The sequence below is a fragment of the Musca autumnalis genome, unplaced genomic scaffold (assembly GCF_047663935.1).
Source record: "Musca autumnalis isolate F117 unplaced genomic scaffold, ASM4766393v1 scaffold_1, whole genome shotgun sequence".
Lineage (NCBI taxonomy): Eukaryota > Metazoa > Arthropoda > Insecta > Diptera > Muscidae > Musca > Musca autumnalis.
The window spans coordinates 271722123-271743673 of record NW_027411644.1 but is presented as its reverse complement, the minus strand read 5'-3'; the positions used below and the strand labels follow the sequence as shown (position 1 = coordinate 271743673).

The 21551-nt window shown below is 37.1% G+C and overlaps 1 protein-coding gene across 1 annotated transcript in view; it reads left to right on the top strand.

Moving 5' to 3' along the window:
* ChT (choline transporter) overlaps positions 1–21551 on the top strand; it is a 36052-nt gene that overhangs the window by 8326 nt on the left and 6175 nt on the right. Inside the window, exons 2-6 of the mRNA XM_073961178.1 lie at positions 7509–8259; positions 20267–20374; positions 20467–20921; positions 20986–21115; positions 21181–21502. Coding sequence (XP_073817279.1) covers positions 8094–8259; positions 20267–20374; positions 20467–20921; positions 20986–21115; positions 21181–21502 — 1181 coding nt within the window. The 5' untranslated portion in view covers positions 7509–8093. The remainder of the gene's footprint in view (positions 1–7508; positions 8260–20266; positions 20375–20466; positions 20922–20985; positions 21116–21180; positions 21503–21551) is intronic.

Here is a 21551-nt window from a genome sequence, read left to right as displayed (position 1 = left end):
ATAAAATTTTCAGGAGGAAGAAAAAACATTACAGCGCTTTCTGTATTAACGATTTTATTATGGTGGTAAAGGCAGTATTTTTCGTTTATTTATTCCGCTTCAATACCTGTACTTTGTTTGATAAAATTCCGTCGCGTTTGGGAGATAATTGGATGTCTTTGGATTTACGACCTTTTCCTTGTACAGTTTTGTATTTTTGTAGGGACTTACGACCTTTTCCTACAATTTGCGGACGTTCGTAAAATAAAAAATTTTCTTTACAAAACAATGTGAAAAGGGTATTATAAGTTTGTTTTGCCCAATATTCGTGTAACATCGCGAAGTATTCGTCGTAGACCCCCTCCCCTTGCCATTTTTTCATATCTTGACGAGATAAAGCGATCTAGCTATGTGTGTCCGTCCATCCATTAACAATTGTAATAAAACTCCAGGGGGGTTACTCTGTATTGCGATGCGTTTGCGTTTGGTATTTTGTTAGCGCAAGATATTTGCGTTAACACACGATTTTGACATATGCTTTTGTATTACAGATTGCGGCGGTGCCAGAAAGGAAAAAAGGAACAAAAATAAGGGCGAAAGGAGATACTAAAACGTATTAGAGACGCATTTAATTTCCTTACGCATCGCATTTTTCTAACGCATCGCAATAGAGAGTAACCCCCCAGGCCTCAATTTTGGACCGATCGTCACGAAATTTTGTGGAGAGGTCGGGTTCCGACCGGAAGTGACCCCATTAGATGTTAATTATGATCGAAAGGTGTGAAATGGACTAAACCCACAATTTTTACCCGTCTTTGTAGCTGTCCTGTAGATCGCAGTAATATTCCGATCGGAGAGAAAATTTAAGAATGATTTGATTTTAAGACAAAGAATAAGCTTGCAATTTAACATGGTGATGGTATAATTATTAGAGGGTTTAATGGACCAAAACTTTTGGGTGAAATCTTATATATAAAAGACAATGTGTGTAATGGGCCAGCTAAGTAAGTAAGTAAGTGTGTATGTTTGTATGTTCCGCATAGACTCAAAAACGGCTGAACTGATTTTTTTGAAAGTTTCAGAGAATGTACAAGGAATAACCGAGGTGAAAATAGGCTTTATATTTTTTTGAATTTCGGAGGGGGCGGGGGCAGTCCCTATTTTTTGCAAAAGCTATGAAAGTGTCGGTCAGAAAATTAATTTGCGAGGCAACGGTTGTTGAATCTCCGACCCTAAGTACTTGTTCCATGTAATTTTCAGATTATGCACAGGGATGTCCCTTGGTGGAAGTAGGCTATGTATTTTGTTGAATTTTGGAGGATCGGGTTACACCTGTGCCCTATTTTTTAAATGCGCTATTTATATAAAATTTACAAACGATTCCGTTTCCCCAATCCAGATGTTATGCATAACGAAGCTTTGGTCTTATTGGAAAGCAAGTGTTTAGATTAGAAGGCAAAACATATATAGCTATAGTTTCATCAGGTATATAAGATACATTATAAGAAGGTGGACACAGTCGGTATGCCTCAAGTCATCAGTTATGTGACGGTATGTTAAAATTGCATATCGACACCAACATTTCTGAAGATTTTTATACCATCCACCATAATATGGAGGATATAATTAAATTTGTCATTCAGTTTGTAACATATCGATATATTCAGCGGAGACGTTATAAATTATATGTATTTTTGATCAGAGTAAAATTCCAAGTCGGTACAACCATGACCGTCTGTCCGTCTTTTGAAATTAAGATACATCTCGCAATTTTTAAGATAGATCTTCGTGATTTGGTATAGAAGTTTCTACTACTTGTAGGACGTTTGGTATTGACGCCTTCATATAGCCCCCATATAACAGTACCTCCCGATTTCTGGTATTTTGAAGGTGTGGCCTCAATATTCCTCCGAAATGGTATAAATTTGGTATTTATTCTTCGTTTGGGATATAAAACTTTCAGCCATACATTTGTCTATATAGGTCCCCGCCTTCATATAGTCCCATAGAACGGTGCCTACCGAATTTCGGTATTTTGAAGGTTAGCCACATTGTTTTACCGAAATTGCTGAAATTTGGTATTTAGTCTACTTCATAAACGAAAGGAAACCAACCAACCATCTTTTGTTTTTGTCTGCAAACCATGTAGAATCTTCAGCATGTAATGTCTTCCTGCGTTAAGCAAGTTTATCATCAGAGCTTTTAGAATCACCATGACCATAGGAAACTAGACCCATGACACCATGGTCTAATTCCATTCCAAATTCATACTGCTCTTTGTTAGAAAAAACCATGATGTCTTCTTAGTTTAATAACATTTCAATCAATTAATATTATAGAATCATTCAATAAGATAAACATTGCACTTACACGTCTGTTAGAAGAAATTGCTTTATTGAATTCAGAATACAAACTAATCTCGTTATGTGAATAAATGTCCCTAGAGAAACCACAAATTACCAGTTGATAAAGTTAAGTAAGACATACTACAGTAAAAACAGTAAAAATTCTGTTTTTTTTACAAATTTTTCAATATATGAGGTATTTGAACATATACAGCATCCCAATTTGTATCAATGAAAAGGCCAGAAGCCCATCTTTCATAGTCAGTTCGCTTATAGGGGAAAATAGACTTCAAATGTAAATTTTCGTTGCAATATTGAAATTATCACATTTTTGTTCAAAAGTATGGTCCACAGGCTCCGCCAAATATCATCCGATTATCATCCAAAGGTGTAGGCTAGTTCTTTACATTGTACCCCAACCATGGATGACGTTAAACATTATATCTGAACTACATTAGCTGTAGTATTCTTTTAAAGTATATATTTTCCTGTGGACTTACGACCTTTTCGTACTCAAATTTGTACGTTTTGTGGACTTACGAGCTTTTCCGACAAGGGCAAAACATATAGAAAAACGCGACATACTACCATTTTCTTTGTATCATACGACGTGTTTTGACATGTACTATCACCCTGTAACAAAAACGCGATTTCCAAAAAAAGTGGACTTACGACCTTTTCCGACGGAGCAGACGAAATATTTTATTGTAAAAAATCCGTAAATTGAAGGAACAGGTCGTAAGTCCCAACAAAAATTCAAAACTATACGAGGAAAGATATCCAATTATCTCCCAAACGCGATGGAATTTGATCAAACAAAATACAGGTACTGAAGCGGAAAAAATAAACAAAGAATACTGTTTTTACTACAATAATAAAATATTTAATACATAAAGCGGTAGAATGTTTTTTCTTCCTCCTGACAAATTTCTAAAAATGGACTTACGAACTTTTCGTGCGTATCAGACGATGTGATCTTTAAAGTATTATATGAACTCTTCTTATTTTCAATGTATTTCCTTGAAATAAAAAAACTAATAATAGTTTATCCTTTTACAAGAAAATACCATATTTCTATGCGGTGCACTTAACAAAAGTGCAACCCTTAAATGGAAATTTATGTTTTTTTAATGAAGCTCATTAAGAAAAGTTGTGTCGATGGGGTGGGGCGAGTGGCACAGCTGAGTGTCCTTTTTCAAAGCCATATAATTTTCTTATTTTGTTGTGATATTATAAACAATATTCAGTGTAAAGGACATGACATTTGTGAACGACAATGACTACATTGAATGACATTTAGTGTGGGAGGATATAGGTATAGGAGTAGTACAATGTCATGTTAGCAGGGGATTGCGGCTTTATTTATTTACATTCTATTAAAGTCAGATTAACAAGGGTGTCATGCACACTGCATACTCTCTACACACATTAGGGATTTGGAGGGAAATTATAAACAGTCAATGAAGCTAAACGGATTTGTAGGAGTAATTTATTTATTAAAGTAGAAAATTATAATTATTTAATAGATTTATTGCTTTGATTTGAATTCTTACTTACTTACTTACTTACTTAGCTGGCCCATTACAGAACATTTGTTCCATAGACCGAACTAAGAAAAGATCTCCAATTCTCTCTATTTGTTCCTTCGCACTCTGGAATACCGCGCCTTGTCATCTCATCATCCACTTGTTTGCGCCATCTATTCTTTGGCCTGTCAATTCTGCGTGCACCGCCATGTGGCTCGAATTTATACGCCTTTTTAGCGGGTTCATCATCGCTCATTCTTATGATATGGCCTAGCCAACGCAATCGCTGCATCTCGATACGTTTAACTATATTGATGTTCTTGTATAGCAGATACAGCTCGTGGTTCATACGACGTCGATATTCACCGTCAACGCAGATCGGTCCGTAGATCTTTCGAAGAATTTTTCTCTCAAACACACCAAGCACTCCCTTATCTGCTTGCGCAAGTACCCAGGATTCGGACCCATACATTAGCACGGGTAGTATCAGTGTTTTGTAAAGCGTTATTTTTGTTTGACGAGTTGTGGCTTTGTTTTTAAAGTGCTTACTTAAGCCATAGTAGCATCTGTTGGCCAATACAATTCTTCTTTTTATTTCACAACTGATGTCGTTTGTTGTGTTTACGGCGGTGCCGAGGTATACAAAGTCTTTTACTACCTCAAAATTATAGGAACCAACTTCAACAGTTGGTCCGATCTCAACGGACGCATTGCGCGTCGACACCATCAGCTTGGTCTTCTCGCCTTTTACCGCCAGACCCACTTTAGCAGATTCTTCTTCGACCTTCATAAAGGTATCGGTTACTTCTTTTACTGATCGTCCCATGATGTCTATATCATCAGCATAAGCAAGTAACATGTGGCTATTAGTGTAGATTGTGTCACTTCTTTTGACGTTTACCTCTCGTATAACATTTTCTAGCAGGATGTTGAAAAGGTCACACGAAAGGCTGTCTCCTTGCCTGAAACCTCTTTTGGTACAAAACTCCTCGGAGAGGTTCTTTCCTATTTTAACTGAAGATCTTGTGTCAGTTAGAGTCATTTTACAAAGCAGAATGAGCTTTGAGGGGATACCAAATTCAGACATTGCTTGGAATACCATTGAACGTAGCGGGCTGTCGAAGGCTGCTTTATAATCGACAAAAAGGTGGTAGGTGTCGATCTGCATCTCTTGGGTCTTCTCCAGGATTTGGCGCAGGGTAAATATCTGGTCAATGGTGGACTTGCCAGGTCTAAAGCCGCATTGGTATGGTCCAATTATTTTGTTGACCATGGGCTTTAGTCGTTCGCACAATATCCCTGACACTATCTTGTATGCGATAGGGAGAAGACTTATGCCCCTGTAGTTGGAGCATAAAGTCTTATCTCCTTTCTTATGGACGGGACACAGGATGCTCAGGTTCCAATCGTCGGGTACGCGCTCTTCCTGCCAGATGGAGCTAACTAGCTGATGCATACACCTTATCAGCGTGTTGCATCCGGTTTTAAACAGCTCGGCTGGTAGGCCATCAGCTCCTGCTGCCTAATATTCTTCAGCCGGTTTGTTGCTGTCTTTACCTTGGCCGGGTGGTATACATTCAATGCCATCTTCTGGGATTGGATCTGTGGTATCTTCGTCGACTCCGCTACTATTAGATACCAACAGTTTGGAAAAATGCTCTTTCCATATCCTTAGCACACTATCTGTATCAGTTACCAGATTACCTTGCTGGTCTCTACAGGAGGATGTGCCAGTTCCAAAGCCATCAGTTAGGCCAGTTTACTTGCGGCAATTGTCTGTTTGATGGAGAGAGAGGTGAGGCATATGGTAACCCTTTGCCTCTCAGCCCCCTCTCTCACCTACAAACTGACAATTGCCGCAAGTAAACTCGCCTAATGTAAATTGGGACTAAAGTAGCCCTATATGCCGCATTTTTCTCTTCGGTAGCAGCACGACACTCCTGGTCATACCATGGATTCCTTGGTGAAGGTCTCTGGTATCCAAGTACTGATTTTGCGGCTGTTTGCATGGAGTGGGCAATGTTTTGCCATTGTCCTGATATGTTATCGGGATGAGGAGTGATTTGATTAGTTGGGCCAGTTGAGTGGAATATGCTGTGGCTATCTGTTGTGATCGTACATCCAACACGCTTGATGCATGTCTTCCATCTATCACAACGTGATTAATTTGATTTCTTGTTCTTTGATCTGGCGACACCCAGGTGCCCTTATGAATATCGTGATGCTTAAATCGGGTACTGCTAACTACCATGTTTCTTGCAGCTGCAAAGTCTATCAGCTTCATACCATTGTCAGATGTTTCACTGTGGAGACTGAATTTCCCGACTGTTGGGCAAAAGATATTCTCCTTTCCAATTTTGGCATTAAAATCGCCTAGTATAATTTTAATGTCATGGGCAGGGCAACGGTCATAAGTTTCTTCTAAGCGCTCGTAAAATATATCTTTGGTCTGTTCGTCCTTGTCTTCAGTGGGAGCATGAGCGCAAATAAAGCTGATGTTGAAGAATTTTGCCTTTAATCGAATTGCAGCGAGTCTTTCATTCACTGGGGTGAAGCTGGAGACCAGATGTTTTAACCTCCGACCAACTACAAATCCGCAACCAAACTCATGCTTTGTATCATGGCAGCTATAACACAGTGCGTCACCTTTAGGTGTTGTTGTGACGCCTTTCCCATTCCATCGTATTTCCTGTATGGCAGTAATGTCGGCCTTGTACTTTTCAAGTACATCTGCCAATGCGTAAACTGCACCTTCTCTATAAAGAGTGCGAACATTCCAGGTGCAGATTCGCAGATCATGGTCCTTAAAACGTTTGCGGGGGTCGTCAACTTTGGAGGGATTTGTTTTTCTTTTCTTTCGTTTTTTCATAGTAGGCTGTTTTTCTAGGGGAGGGTTACTAACCCGACGCCCAAGCCCAAGTTTTTAACGTTCTTATGGGTGAACGCGCGTCACATGTTAGCTCACTACCTTTAACGGGTGTTAAAGGCAGTTCCCCAGGTGACACCACGGGGAGGTCAGTGTCCACTTGAGATGAAAGAGGGACCAAGATAAATCCTGGGCTTTGCCATGTTAAAGCCGGTCAGGACCGTTGCTTGGTATCTTCCATCCCCTACGTCACCCCTGACTTGAATTCATTGAGTTTAATTAACATGGAGTGTGTTTGATAGATGACTTCTATCCAAGGATTTACATAGAGAGGTGTTCTAGCTATAAAATATGAACCTACCTACTCATATAGGAGGGGAAAGACTTATTATTATTGCCTCCTAAATAAGTAACCATATTTTTAGCATCTTCTTCATCTCCAGCTTTAAGTCCCCTTCCCTTGTTGTTTGTGACATATTTTATTTCCATATCAGTTTCCCATCTAAATTTTGGGAGATACTAAATAACTTATGATTGACATAAAGTTGATGAGACGAAATGAAATGTGATTGAATATCACTTGTGAACACCAACACATGTCTGATAAGATTATTTACAATGTAGAATAAAATCGACATGATGAAGACAATGTATTATTTCTGAATATGAACAGAAACGCAATTGGTGCATGGGATAATATTTTACACCACACATTGTTTCATTATACTGTACAAACATTTTTCTATTTTTGTTTTTGTATTAAATGTGTTGTTGTTTTGTGTCTACTTTCAGAATATCGCTAATTTCGTTTCCAAGAAAAAAAAATCGAAAAAATTCTATCAAAAATAAGAAGAAAAATCGAACGAACGAATCCAAGAGTGTCATCAGTAACAAGTATTATAATAACATTTCCCAAACGAAACGAAAACATATAGGAAAGCAGATCTTAGTAAACAAATTGAAATTTAATAATTTACTACTAATTAGAGTAGTAAAACTACTTAACATTCAATGAGCCATCAATCGATTCCAACGTCATCATCACCAGCGTCAACGTCATAAACAAAATTAGACGCTTATTTTAATTGATAGCAGCAGTAGCCACCAGCCGGCCGCCACCGTCATCCAGCTATCCACTCATCTCTCCATACACCCAGCTGTCCAGCCAACCATCCATCCATCCACATATCGATGTAAAGATTACATCTCACGGACAAAATAAATCACTTTCCGTTGTATATTAAGTGGGTGATTTCACTGACGTCAACTAGTGGCTACATTTTGTTGGGTCATCCGGATTGAATATCGATCAATTGAATATTATTGCGTGTGACAGCAGACATCGCAGCAGCAGCAAGTGACGTTTGATTGGCAAAGATGATTAATATCGCCGGTGTTGTGAGCATTGTGCTCTTTTATTTGCTCATCTTATTTGTGGGAATTTGGGCCGGACGTAAAAAGGAAGCCGGTAATGATTCCGAAGAGGAGGTTATGTTGGCTGGCCGTTCCATCGGCTTGTTTGTTGGCATCTTCACTATGACCGGTAAGTGTTGCACGATTGCATGTTTGACAAATTTTGTTATTGGTGTTTATTGTGTTGGCACAGAGGTTTCAGATAAACAAATTTTTTCTACCAATATTGGAGTTTTATAAATCTATATACATAAAAGAGCAGTGTGGTGAGTGACTCACTGACTGACTGACCATTTCATCAACGCCCAGGCGAAACGGCAAAAGCTAGAAACTTGAAATTTTGAGTGCAGGTTGTTGTTGGTGTTTAGAGGTGAGATAAGGCTGGGTTTTTTGAAGTTCCAACTAGAAGGGTACTAAAGGTTCAAAAGGGTACTAAATAAAGTACCCTTTGTATTAGGCAAACGGGAAGAGCTAGAAATGTTTTTTGGAAATTCAACCTATAAGTGCACGAAAAGTACTAAAAGTTACTAAGTTTAGTACCAGTTGCATATTTTGAACGGACGTAGCTAGAATCTTGAAATTTGTTATGGGAATAAATTTTGGGAAGTGGTGTCGATATAAGAAATTGGGTTTAGAAATGTGTACAAAAAAACTCTAAATGGTAAAATGGAATAGAGTTAGTTTTGAAATTCTGGTACAAAAGTACTAAATAGGACTAAATTTGGTACAATTTGGATTTGGGCGAAAGAACGAAGGTGGAACCCTGAAATTTTGGAATTAAGACTACTGTTTGAGTGTAGAATAGAGTTACTTTTGAAATTCGTGTACAAAAGTACTAAATAGGACTAAATTTAGAGTACAATTTGAGTGAACGGATAGAGCTAAAATCTTGAAATTTGGAATGAGGGTCACTGATGGAGAGTAACAAAGATAGTTTTATGGAAATTCGATCTATACGAAAAGTACTAAATGACATTAAATTTAGTACAATTTGGATTTGGTGAACGGAGAGAGCTGGAATCCTGAAATTTGGAATGAGGGTCACTGATCAAGATTAAGAAAGATGTATCAAAGAGTTTTTGGAAATTCGAACTATAAGTGTTCGAAAAGTACTAAATGGAATTAAATTAGTACCATTTGGATTTGGCCTATTCTGTAACTTTTAACAACTATCGATATTGTTTAAATTTCTTTTGTTATTGTAACAAAAACAAAACAAACAAATGAAATGTTTGTAAAATAAACAATGAGTAAAGTTGTTAATAAGTTACAGAATAGGGGGGCAGGCCTACTGGAACCCTTAAATTTGGAATGAGGGTCACTGATGAAGAAAGAGTAAGCAAGATGCACAAAAGTGTTTTTTAGAAATTCGAACTATAAGTGTTCGAAAATTACTAAATGGAATTAAATTAGTACGATTTGGATTTGGGTGGACGGATAGAGCTGTAATCCTAAAATTGAAATTAAGATTACTGTTGGAATGTAGAATTGAGATATAGAGGTAGCTTTGGAAATTCGTACTTACGTGTAGGAAACAGTACTAAATTCGGTACTATTTGTATTTGCTTGAACGGATAGAGCAGTAATGCTGCAATTTGGAATTAAAATTACAGTTGGATTGATTTAGTTTTGGAAATTCGTACTTATGTGTATGAAAAGTACTAAATGGTACAACATTTGCTATAATTTGGATTAAGGAGAACGGACAGAGCTGAGATGTGAAAACGGTTTTTGGAAAGTCGTGTACGAAAAGTGTTAAATGGTAAAAAATTTTGTACCTTTTGGTACTTGCTAAAACTATAGTTCTGAATGTAGGTATTAGGATCACTGTTGGTGAAAAATTGTACTGAATATTGTTGATTTTATTGGCTGAACAACAACAATCGTGGATTTTTTAAATATTTTTGGGGGAACCACAATCGTGAATCTTTTAAATATTTTTGGGGGAACAACAATCGTGCATGTTTTTAAATATTTTTGGGGAAACAACTATCGTAGATTTTTTAAATATTTTTGGGGGAACAACAATCGTGGATTTTTTAAATATTTTTGAGTTAAAAATCGTGAATTTTTTAAATATTTTTTTTTGGGAAACAGCAATCGTGGATTTTCTAAATATGTTTGGGGGGACAACAATCGTGGATTTTTTAAATATTTTTGGGGGAACAACAATCGTGGATTTTTTAAATAATTTTGATGGAACAACAATCGTGGATTTTTTAAATAATTTTGATGGAACAACAATCGTGGATTTTTTAAATATTTTTGGGGGAACAATAGTCGTGGCTTTTCTTAAATATTTTTTTGGGGGAACAATAGTCGTGGCTTTTCTTAAATATTTTTTTGGGGGAACAAAAATCGTGGATTTTTTAAATATTTTTTGGGGAACAACAATTGTGGATTTTTTAAATATTTTTGGGGGAACAACAATCGTGGATTTTTTAAATATTTTTTGGGGAACAACACTTGTGGATTTTTTAAATATTTTTGGGGGAACAACAATTGTGGATTTTTCAAATATTTTTGGGGGAACAATAGTCGTGGCTTTTCTTAAAAATTTTTTTGGGGGAACAACAATCCTGGATTTTTTAAATATTTTTGGGGGAACACGAATCGTGGATTTTTTAAATATTTTTGGGGGAACAACAATCGTGGATTTTTAAAATATTTTTTGTGCGAACAATAATCGTGGATTTTCTTAAATATTTTTTTAGGGGAATAACAATCGTGGATTTTCTTAAATATTTTTTTTGGGGGAACAACAATTGCGGATTTTCATAAATATTTTTTATGGGGGAACAACAATCGCGGATTTTCATAAATATTTTTTAAAGTTTAAAGTCGTGTACGAAAAGTGTTAAATGGTAAAAAATTTTGTACCTTTTGGTACTTGCTAAAACTATAGTTCTGAATGTAGGTATTAGGATCACTGTTGGTGAAAAATTGTACTGAATATTGTTGATTTTATTGGCTGAACAACAACAATCGTGGATTTTTTAAATATTTTTGGGGGAACCACAATCGTGAACTTTTAAATATTTTTGGGGGAACAACAATCGTGCATGTTTTTAAATATTTTTGGGGAAACAACTATCGTAGATTTTTTAAATATTTTTGGGGGAACAACAATCGTGGATTTTTTAAATATTTTTGGGTTAACAAAAATCGTGAATTTTTTAAATATTTTTTTTGGGAAACAGCAATCGTGGATTTTCTAAATATGTTTGGGGGGACAACAATCGTGGATTTTTTAAATATTTTTGGGGGAACAACAATCGTGGATTTTTTAAATAATTTTGATGGAACAACAATCGTGGATTTTTTAAATAATTTTGATGGAACAACAATCGTGGATTTTTTAAATATTTTTGGGGGAACAATAGTCGTGGCTTTTCTTAAATATTTTTTTGGGGGAACAAAAATCGTGGATTTTTTAAATATTTTTTGGGGAACAACACTTGTGGATTTTTTAAATATTTTTGGGGGAACAATAGTCGTGGCTTTTCTTAAATATTTTTTTGGGGGAACAAAAATCGTGGATTTTTTAAATATTTTTTGGGGAACAACACTTGTGGATTTTTTAAATATTTTTGGGGGAACAATAGTCGTGGCTTTTCTTAAATATTTTTTTGGGGGAACAAAAATCGTGGATTTTTTAAATATTTTTGGGGGAACCACAATCGTGGATTTTTTAAATATTTTTTGGGGAACAACACTTGTGGATTTTTTAAATATTTTTGGGGGAACAACAATTGTGGATTTTTCAAATATTTTTGGGGGAACAATAGTCGTGGCTTTTCTTAAATATTTTTTTGGGGGAACAACAATCCTGGATTTTTTAAATATTTTTGGGGGAACACGAATCGTGGATTTTTTAAATATTTTTGGGGGAACAACAATTGTGGATTTTTCAAATATTTTTGGGGGAACAATAGTCGTGGCTTTTCTTAAATATTTTTTTGGGGGAACAACAATCCTGGATTTTTTAAATATTTTTGGGGGAACACGAATCGTGGATTTTTTAAATATTTTTGGGGGAACAACAATCGTGGATTTTTAAAATATTTTTGGGGGAACAACAATCGTGGATTTTCTTAAATATTTTTTTAGGGGAATAACAATCGTGGATTTTCTTAAATATTTTTTTTGGGGGAACAACAATCGCGGATTTTCATAAATATTTTTTATGGGGGAACAACAATCGCGGATTTTCATAAATATTTTTTAAAGTTTAAAGTCGTGTACGAAAAGTGTTAAATGGTAAAAAATTTTGTACCTTTTGGTACTTGCTAAAACTATAGTTCTGAATGTAGGTATTAGGATCACTGTTGGTGAAAAATTGTACTGAATATTGTTGATTTTATTGGATGAACAACAACAATCGTGGATTTTTTAAATATTTTTGGGGGAACCACAATCGTGAATCTTTTAAATATTTTTGGGGGAACAACAATCGTGCATGTTTTTAAATATTTTTGGGGAAACAACTATCGTAGATTTTTTAAATATTTTTGGGGGAACAACAATCGTGGATTTTTTAAATATTTTTGGGTTAACAAAAATCGTGAATTTTTAAATATTTTTTTTGGGAAACAGCAATCGTGGATTTTCTAAATATGTTTGGGGGGACAACAATCGTGGATTTTTAAATATTTTTGGGGGAACAACAATCGTGGATTTTTTAAATAATTTTGATGGAACAACAATCGTGGATTTTTTAAATAATTTTGATGGAACAACAATCGTGGATTTTTTAAATATTTTTGGGGGAACAATAGTCGTGGCTTTTCTTAAATATTTTTTTGGGGGAACAAAAATCGTGGATTTTTTAAATATTTTTTGGGGAACAACACTTGTGGATTTTTTAAATATTTTTGGGGGAACAATAGTCGTGGCTTTTCTTAAATATTTTTTTGGGGGAACAAAAATCGTGGATTTTTTAAATATTTTTTGGGGAACAACACTTGTGGATTTTTTAAATATTTTTGGGGGAACAATAGTCGTGGCTTTTCTTAAATATTTTTTTGGGGGAACAAAAATCGTGGATTTTTTAAATATTTTTGGGGGAACAACAATCGTGGATTTTTTAAATATTTTTTGGGGAACAACACTTGTGGATTTTTTAAATATTTTTGGGGGAACAACAATTGTGGATTTTTCAAATATTTTTGGGGGAACAATAGTCGTGGCTTTTCTTAAATATTTTTTTGGGGGAACAACAATCCTGGATTTTTTAAATATTTTTGGGGGAACACGAATCGTGGATTTTTTAAATATTTTTGGGGGAACAACAATTGTGGATTTTTCAAATATTTTTGGGGGAACAATAGTCGTGGCTTTTCTTAAATATTTTTTTGGGGGAACAACAATCCTGGATTTTTTAAATATTTTTGGGGGAACACGAATCGTGGATTTTTTAAATATTTTTGGGGGAACAACAATCGTGGATTTTTAAAATATTTTTGGGGGAACAACAATCGTGGATTTTCTTAAATATTTTTTTAGGGGAATAACAATCGTGGATTTTCTTAAATATTTTTTTTGGGGGAACAACAATCGCGGATTTTCATAAATATTTTTTATGGGGGAACAACAATCGCGGATTTTCATAAATATTTTTTATGGGGGAACAACAATCGCGGATTTTCATAAATATTTTTTAAAGTTTAAAGTCGTGTACGAAAAGTGTTAAATGGTAAAAAATTTTGTACCTTTTGGTACTTGCTAAAACTATAGTTCTGAATGTAGGTATTAGGATCACTGTTGGTGAAAAATTGTACTGAATATTGTTGATTTTATTGGCTGAACAACAACAATCGTGGATTTTTTAAATATTTTTGGGGGAACCACAATCGTGAATCTTTTAAATATTTTTGGGGGAACAACAATCGTGCATGTTTTTAAATATTTTTGGGGAAACAACTATCGTAGATTTTTTAAATATTTTTGGGGGAACAACAATCGTGGATTTTTTAAATATTTTTGGGTTAACAAAAATCGTGAATTTTTAAATATTTTTTTTGGGAAACAGCAATCGTGGATTTTCTAAATATGTTTGGGGGGACAACAATCGTGGATTTTTAAATATTTTTGGGGGAACAACAATCGTGGATTTTTTAAATAATTTTGATGGAACAACAATCGTGGATTTTTTAAATAATTTTGATGGAACAACAATCGTGGATTTTTTAAATATTTTTGGGGGAACAATAGTCGTGGCTTTTCTTAAATATTTTTTTGGGGGAACAAAAATCGTGGATTTTTTAAATATTTTTTGGGGAACAACACTTGTGGATTTTTTAAATATTTTTGGGGGAACAATAGTCGTGGCTTTTCTTAAATATTTTTTTGGGGGAACAAAAATCGTGGATTTTTTAAATATTTTTTGGGGAACAACACTTGTGGATTTTTTAAATATTATTGGGGGAACAATAGTCGTGGCTTTTCTTAAATATTTTTTTGGGGGAACAAAAATCGTGGATTTTTTAAATATTTTTGGGGGAACAACAATCGTGGATTTTTTAAATATTTTTTGGGGAACAACACTTGTGGATTTTTTAAATATTTTTGGGGGAACAACAATTGTGGATTTTTCAAATATTTTTGGGGGAACAATAGTCGTGGCTTTTCTTAAATATTTTTTTGGGGGAACAACAATCCTGGATTTTTTAAATATTTTTGGGGGAACACGAATCGTGGATTTTTTAAATATTTTTGGGGGAACAACAATTGTGGATTTTTCAAATATTTTTGGGGGAACAATAGTCGTGGCTTTTCTTAAATATTTTTTTGGGGGAACAACAATCCTGGATTTTTTAAATATTTTTGGGGGAACACGAATCGTGGATTTTTTAAATATTTTTGGGGGAACAACAATCGTGGATTTTTAAAATATTTTTGGGGGAACAACAATCGTGGATTTTCTTAAATATTTTTTTAGGGGAATAACAATCGTGGATTTTCTTAAATATTTTTTTTGGGGGAACAACAATCGCGGATTTTCATAAATATTTTTTATGGGGGAACAACAATCGCGGATTTTCATAAATATTTTTTAAAGTTTAAAGTCGTGTACGAAAAGTGTTAAATGGTAAAAAATTTTGTACCTTTTGGTACTTGCTAAAACTATAGTTCTGAATGTAGGTATTAGGATCACTGTTGGTGAAAAATTGTACTGAATATTGTTGATTTTATTGGCTGAACAACAACAATCGTGGATTTTTTAAATATTTTTGGGGGAACCACAATCGTGAATCTTTTAAATATTTTTGGGGGAACAACAATCGTGCATGTTTTTAAATATTTTTGGGGAAACAACTATCGTAGATTTTTTAAATATTTTTGGGGGAACAACAATCGTGGATTTTTTAAATATTTTTTTTGGGAAACAGCAATCGTGGATTTTCTAAATATGTTTGGGGGGACAACAATCGTGGATTTTTAAATATTTTTGGGGGAACAACAATCGTGGATTTTTTAAATAATTTTGATGGAACAACAATCGTGGATTTTTTAAATAATTTTGATGGAACAACAATCGTGGATTTTTTAAATATTTTTGGGGGAACAATAGTCGTGGCTTTTCTTAAATATTTTTTTGGGGGAACAAAAATCGTGGATTTTTTAAATATTTTTTGGGGAACAACAATTGTGGATTTTTTAAATATTTTTGGGGGAACAACAATCGTGGATTTTTTAAATATTTTTTGGGGAACAACACTTGTGGATTTTTTAAATATTTTTGGGGGAACAACAATTGTGGATTTTTCAAATATTTTTGGGGGAACAATAGTCGTGGCTTTTCTTAAATATTTTTTTGGGGGAACAACAATCCTGGATTTTTTAAATATTTTTGGGGGAACACGAATCGTGGATTTTTTAAATATTTTTGGGGGAACAACAATCGTGGATTTTTAAAATATTTTTTGTGCGAACAATAATCGTGGATTTGTATACCCTCCACAATAATATGGAGGGTATAATTATATTAATCATTCTGTTTGTAACACATCAGTGGCTTGCGCGGACTACTTAAACATGCTGTCGAACGCTACAACCAACATCTTGGGGTATTTAGTGGTCGGAATCAGGACACCATCGACCGATTTGATCAGTGCTCGTGGATTTAGCGGCGGATATTTTCATATTCCTCAGACGAAGGAACTGCACTAAGTCAGCTATGTAGGTATTTAACTTATCACCGCCAAGATCGTACAATCAATCGTATACATTACGATCTATGCCGTCTGGAGGGTGTGACATTTTAGAAAGGTAGAGGTTAAATAGTTCCGAAGATCTCACCTCTCTTGGTGAACTCCCTGTTTCACTCCACCGATATTGGACTTCACCACTGCTGACATCCTTGTCTGGCTTTACCCTGCCAACTTTCCAGTTTTCTGGCACAATATGGGTGGCTAACGATAGATTGAGGACACTTGTTACAGACTCAATCCCGGGTTCATCCAGTTACTTAAGCATTACCTCTGAGATTCTGTGTGGGGCCAACGCTTTGCATGATTTCGCGTTTCGGATGATGTATGTTGTTGACGTCAAGAGTAAGTTCCCCAACTCATTGGTCTCCAGGGTTCGTACGATGAAGCTCATCACACTTATTTACTAGTCCCGTCCCCTCTGCTGGGAAATTTGGTCTGATTTCGGGTATTCGGCTGGCAGGTATGTAGCGAACGGCTGCAGCTGTGATGATGTCCCGGAAAAAAATTTCAGCTACCAGAGGATCTTATGGAAAAGGCAGCTTTCTAAAGCGGTAATTGGTATATTCTTTGAACCCTTTCCAATCAGTTTTCGTATGGTTTAGAAAAGCACAGCAGTCAGTCTGTTGGTCTGTTAACGGAGACGATGATCGGAAGATGGCCTGAACCAAGGGAAATAGCGGGTGCCAAAATGGTGATATCTGGCGAGCTACGTCAATCCCCTCTTATCCTCGTAGGAGCGTCTGCGTTCACCGTTGGTCATTGCGTAGGACAAAATACCAAAACTCATGATGAGCATTGAAGTCCTCAAAAGCGAACTAATGTCGGGCGTATAACGCAAGGCGCAAAATCTACCGGGATAGGTCTCTAGTGGACAGATTGGTGTAGAAGGAAGGCAAATCCTCCTCCTCCGCTTCATCTGTGATCCTTTCACAAAACGTTGTAACTATCGCAGATGAGCGGCCATCTTTGCCATAAGGCTCAAGGCGATGGGTGATAACGGGGTTTTCAATATATAACATTGAGTCAGACCGGGTATTCGAAACAAATGTAGTTACCTAGTGTGAAGCAGTAATACCTGACAGATGGAATCCTAGCACAAAAGTTTCGTGAAATCTGCGGTTGCACACAGATGAGTCGCAGGAAAGAGGGAGAATGGGACATGTATTTTACACCGAAGAACAGCAAACATAAATCTCTTTTAGACTGCCGGATCATAACAAAATAGTGAAATCATAAAATCAAATTATGGGTACCAGGGCATGCAGGGACTTAGGTGACGAAATAGCTAACCCGTTGGCCGAAAATGTCAGAGAACAAACTACGGTAAGCCCAGACAATGCTAAATCCAAAAGCGCGGTGTGTCTTGTATTAAAAGTATAGGTAAAGAATGGCCATACATCCCTTTGGAAATATGGAGAGGTACGGGAAAATATCGAAATCCTACAATCCCACGGCAGCGGTTTCCCTCGTACCGGATTGAGCCGGAATCACACAACATCAATGTTCCGGCCAGCGGCTGCCACCTCAGTATACACGTGTTTGTATTTGTTTTGTTTTTCTGTGTTGGGAGGAGCATATTCCGGAATGCCTGCTCTGGATTCTTTTGGTCCACGCCGGGATGGAGGAAAACCCAGGACCAATATATTTGTGTTCGGTTTGCCACATCCGCATCTTCACCCATATCCAAACTTCGGTGAGATGCAATAGATGTCAGGAGTGGGTGCATCTAAGGAAGGATCCCACAACATATCTCGCTTGAGCCTGACTCTAATGACCCGTACATGGAATGTATGGGGGTAGCAGTCAGGTGTGGAATTGCCGAGATAGAGTTGCTGAACGTATACATTCCGCCGAGAAATGGCTGAATCTCAGATTACAAGCCTAACATTAGTAAGCTTTTGGAAGGTCACAACCGTCTGGTCTTGGGGGACTTTAATGCTCATCATGAGTTGTGCATTCGGTTCTCGGAAACGACCAGAGAGATACAGCGCTGGCTGAGCAGATTGATAGCTCTACGTTTTGCACGGTCAATGAGGACGCTCCTACCAGAATTAGAGGAGAGTGTTACAGTTCGCCAGACATCGTGTCACCGAGTCTGTCAAATGACGTTACCTGGCAGCCCGTAATTTCTGTTGGATCAGACCATCTCCCCATAATTGTCTCCATAAGAAGACCACCCGATTTCATCATCTCTGAACGTCGCAAATTCGTCAATCATAAGAAAGCTGATTGGTCAGGTTTCAGAGAGTTCACCAATCACCGCTTCAGAGAACTGCCCAATACTTCTCATGTTCGGGTAGAGGAAAGGACGTTCCGAGACATCATCACTGTTGCAGCCGCTCGTCATATACCTACTGGTCGAATACCCGAAGTAATACCAAACTTCCCAGCAGAGGCGACGGGATTAGCAAATTAGCTTGATGAGCTTCGTCGAGCCAACCCCAGTTATCCCAGAGTCAGGGAGCTGACACTGAACAGGCTGTTCGGCGAACATAAGCGGAACAAATGGTTAAATCATCTGAAGAGTTGCAACATTGGTGCCGGTTTAAGTAAATTGTGGGCAACGGTTAAGTCACTCCCGAACCCCGGAAGGAAGGAAGATAGGACCTCAGTCACGTTTGGCGACGTTACGTTGTCTGACACGAAGAGGTGCTCAAGTTATTTCAATCGACAGTTTGTCGAGCACCCCGGGAATGACAGGTCGAAGAGAAGAGTACTACGTCGCATCAGATCTCTTCCTGCCGATGATGAATCACCACAGTTTACAATGGATGATGTTGAGAATGTCATCAGGAACGCTAAATCATCCAAAGCGTCGTTCCCTCATGGAATCTCCATGGTAATGCTGAAACAGCTGGATGAGCTGGGAATGGAGTATCTCACTAAAGTTCTTAACCTGTCGCTAGCCACCTTCATTGTTCCCGAAGTCTGGAAAATGGGCAGAGTGGTCCCGCTCCTGAAGCCAGGCATGCCAGCAAGAGTGAAATGTACAGGCCGATTTAGCTTTTGTCGCCTGTAGAAAGACTCTTGAGGCCTTAGTCCTCCCCAGCGTCAGAAATAGCTATCTAGTTGCTGATCATCAGCATCGATTCCGTAAGCTGCACAGCATGACAACAGCGCTGCACGCCATCTCCACATATCTTTGTCGAGGACTCAACCAGGAAAGGCCGTGTGATAGAAAAGTGATGGTGGCGCTTGACTTATCAAAAGCCTTTGATACTGTCTGCCACGCTGTTTGAGGACATTGAGCAGACAATCCTCCGGCCAAGTCTGAAACGTTAGAATCATTTATATGTGTGGACGCCAGTCGTACGTGGAATTCAGGAACAGGAAGTCCAAAACCCGTAGAGTGAAACAGAGAGTTCCCCAAGGTGGGGTGATATCTTCGGAACTGTTTAACCTCTACCTTTCCTGTATTCCGCCCCCTCCAGACGACATTGATATCGTAACGTACACGAATAATTGTACGATCCTGGAGTCAGGTAACTACCCTGATGACATCCCATTGCAGCAGCCACTTTCCTGGAACTGAAGATAGACCCAGAGCCAGATTGAACAAAAGAACGAATATGCAAACACAATAATAAACACTGTTACAACAATAACAAGGGTGTATCTTAGGGTACAAGCACAGACACCTTAGGCTACAAACACATCGGCAGAATGCTCAGAACTCAGTTCCTGGATACGAATCCTAATTAGGGCAAACATGTTTCTAAAATGATGAATTTAATAATAAATTTAGATGTTACTCTCTCCAATAATGCAGACTATAGCGCATAACATGTATACTATGACTTAAGTGTATGTCCACCTCGGAACCCACCCTGTTACCTTATTATTTGAATGTTTGCAAAATTTAATATTGTCAAAAGTCGTCCAAGTGACAGTAATAAACATTTCCATATTTTCTTCAATTTTCAGCAACATGGGTTGGTGGTGGTTACATCAATGGTACAGCAGAAGCTATTTACACCTCAGGATTGGTGTGGTGTCAGGCACCATTTGGTTATGCTTTAAGTTTAGTCTTTGGTAAGTCCACAATTGAAGAAAAAACGCCTCAAACTCTTGTTTCGTTTTCTCACATAAATACATACATATTTACACATTTTTCCACACCACAGGTGGCATTTTCTTTGCCAATCCGATGCGTAAACAAGGCTACATAACAATGTTGGATCCATTGCAAGATTCATTTGGTGAGCGTATGGGTGGTTTGCTGTTTTTACCCGCTCTGTGTGGTGAGGTGTTTTGGGCTGCTGGTATTTTGGCAGCATTGGGCGCCACACTATCGGTTATCATTGATATGGATCATCGAACATCGGTTATATTATCTTCGTGTATTGCAATATTTTACACGCTGTTTGGTGGTCTCTACTCGGTGGCATATACCGATGTTATACAACTATTTTGCATCTTTATTGGCCTCTGGATGTGTATACCATTCGCCTGGGCCAATGACCATGTCAAGAGTTTATCATCAATGGATGTTGATTGGATTGGCCATGTGGCACCGGAGCAAAGATGGTTTTACCTAGACTATGGGTTGTTGCTGATATTTGGTGGTATACCATGGCAGGTGGGTTGAACTTTGTTTTTTTTTTAATTTTAGTTGTAAATATTGATACATACTTTCTGTCCAGGTATATTTCCAACGTGTCTTGTCTAGTAAAACAGCTGGACGGGCCCAAGTCTTATCCTATGTTGCAGCAGCTGGTTGTATTTTAATGGCTATCCCACCGGTATTGATTGGCGCTATCGCCAAAGCAACTCGTAAGTAAATTTCATGTAATCTTCAAATCCCAACAAAATAAATAACCTTTTTGATTTTTTTGCAGCTTGGAATGAAACAGCATACACTGGACCTTATCCATTAACCGTGCAGGAAACTAGTATGATTTTACCAATGGTCTTACAATATCTGACACCTGATTTTGTATCCTTCTTTGGGTTGGGCGCCGTTTCAGCGGCCGTAATGTCTTCGGCAGATTCGTCGGTGTTATCGGCTGCCTCAATGTTTGCACGCAATGTTTACAAGCTGATATTTCGTCAGAAGGCTTCCGAAATGGAAATTATATGGGTTATGAGAGGTGGTATTATTGTTGTGGGTATTATGGCAACCATAATGGCTTTGACAATACCCTCCATATATGGTCTATGGTATGTAAAATGTGATTATCTCAATATTTATTCAAAACTAATTCTAAAT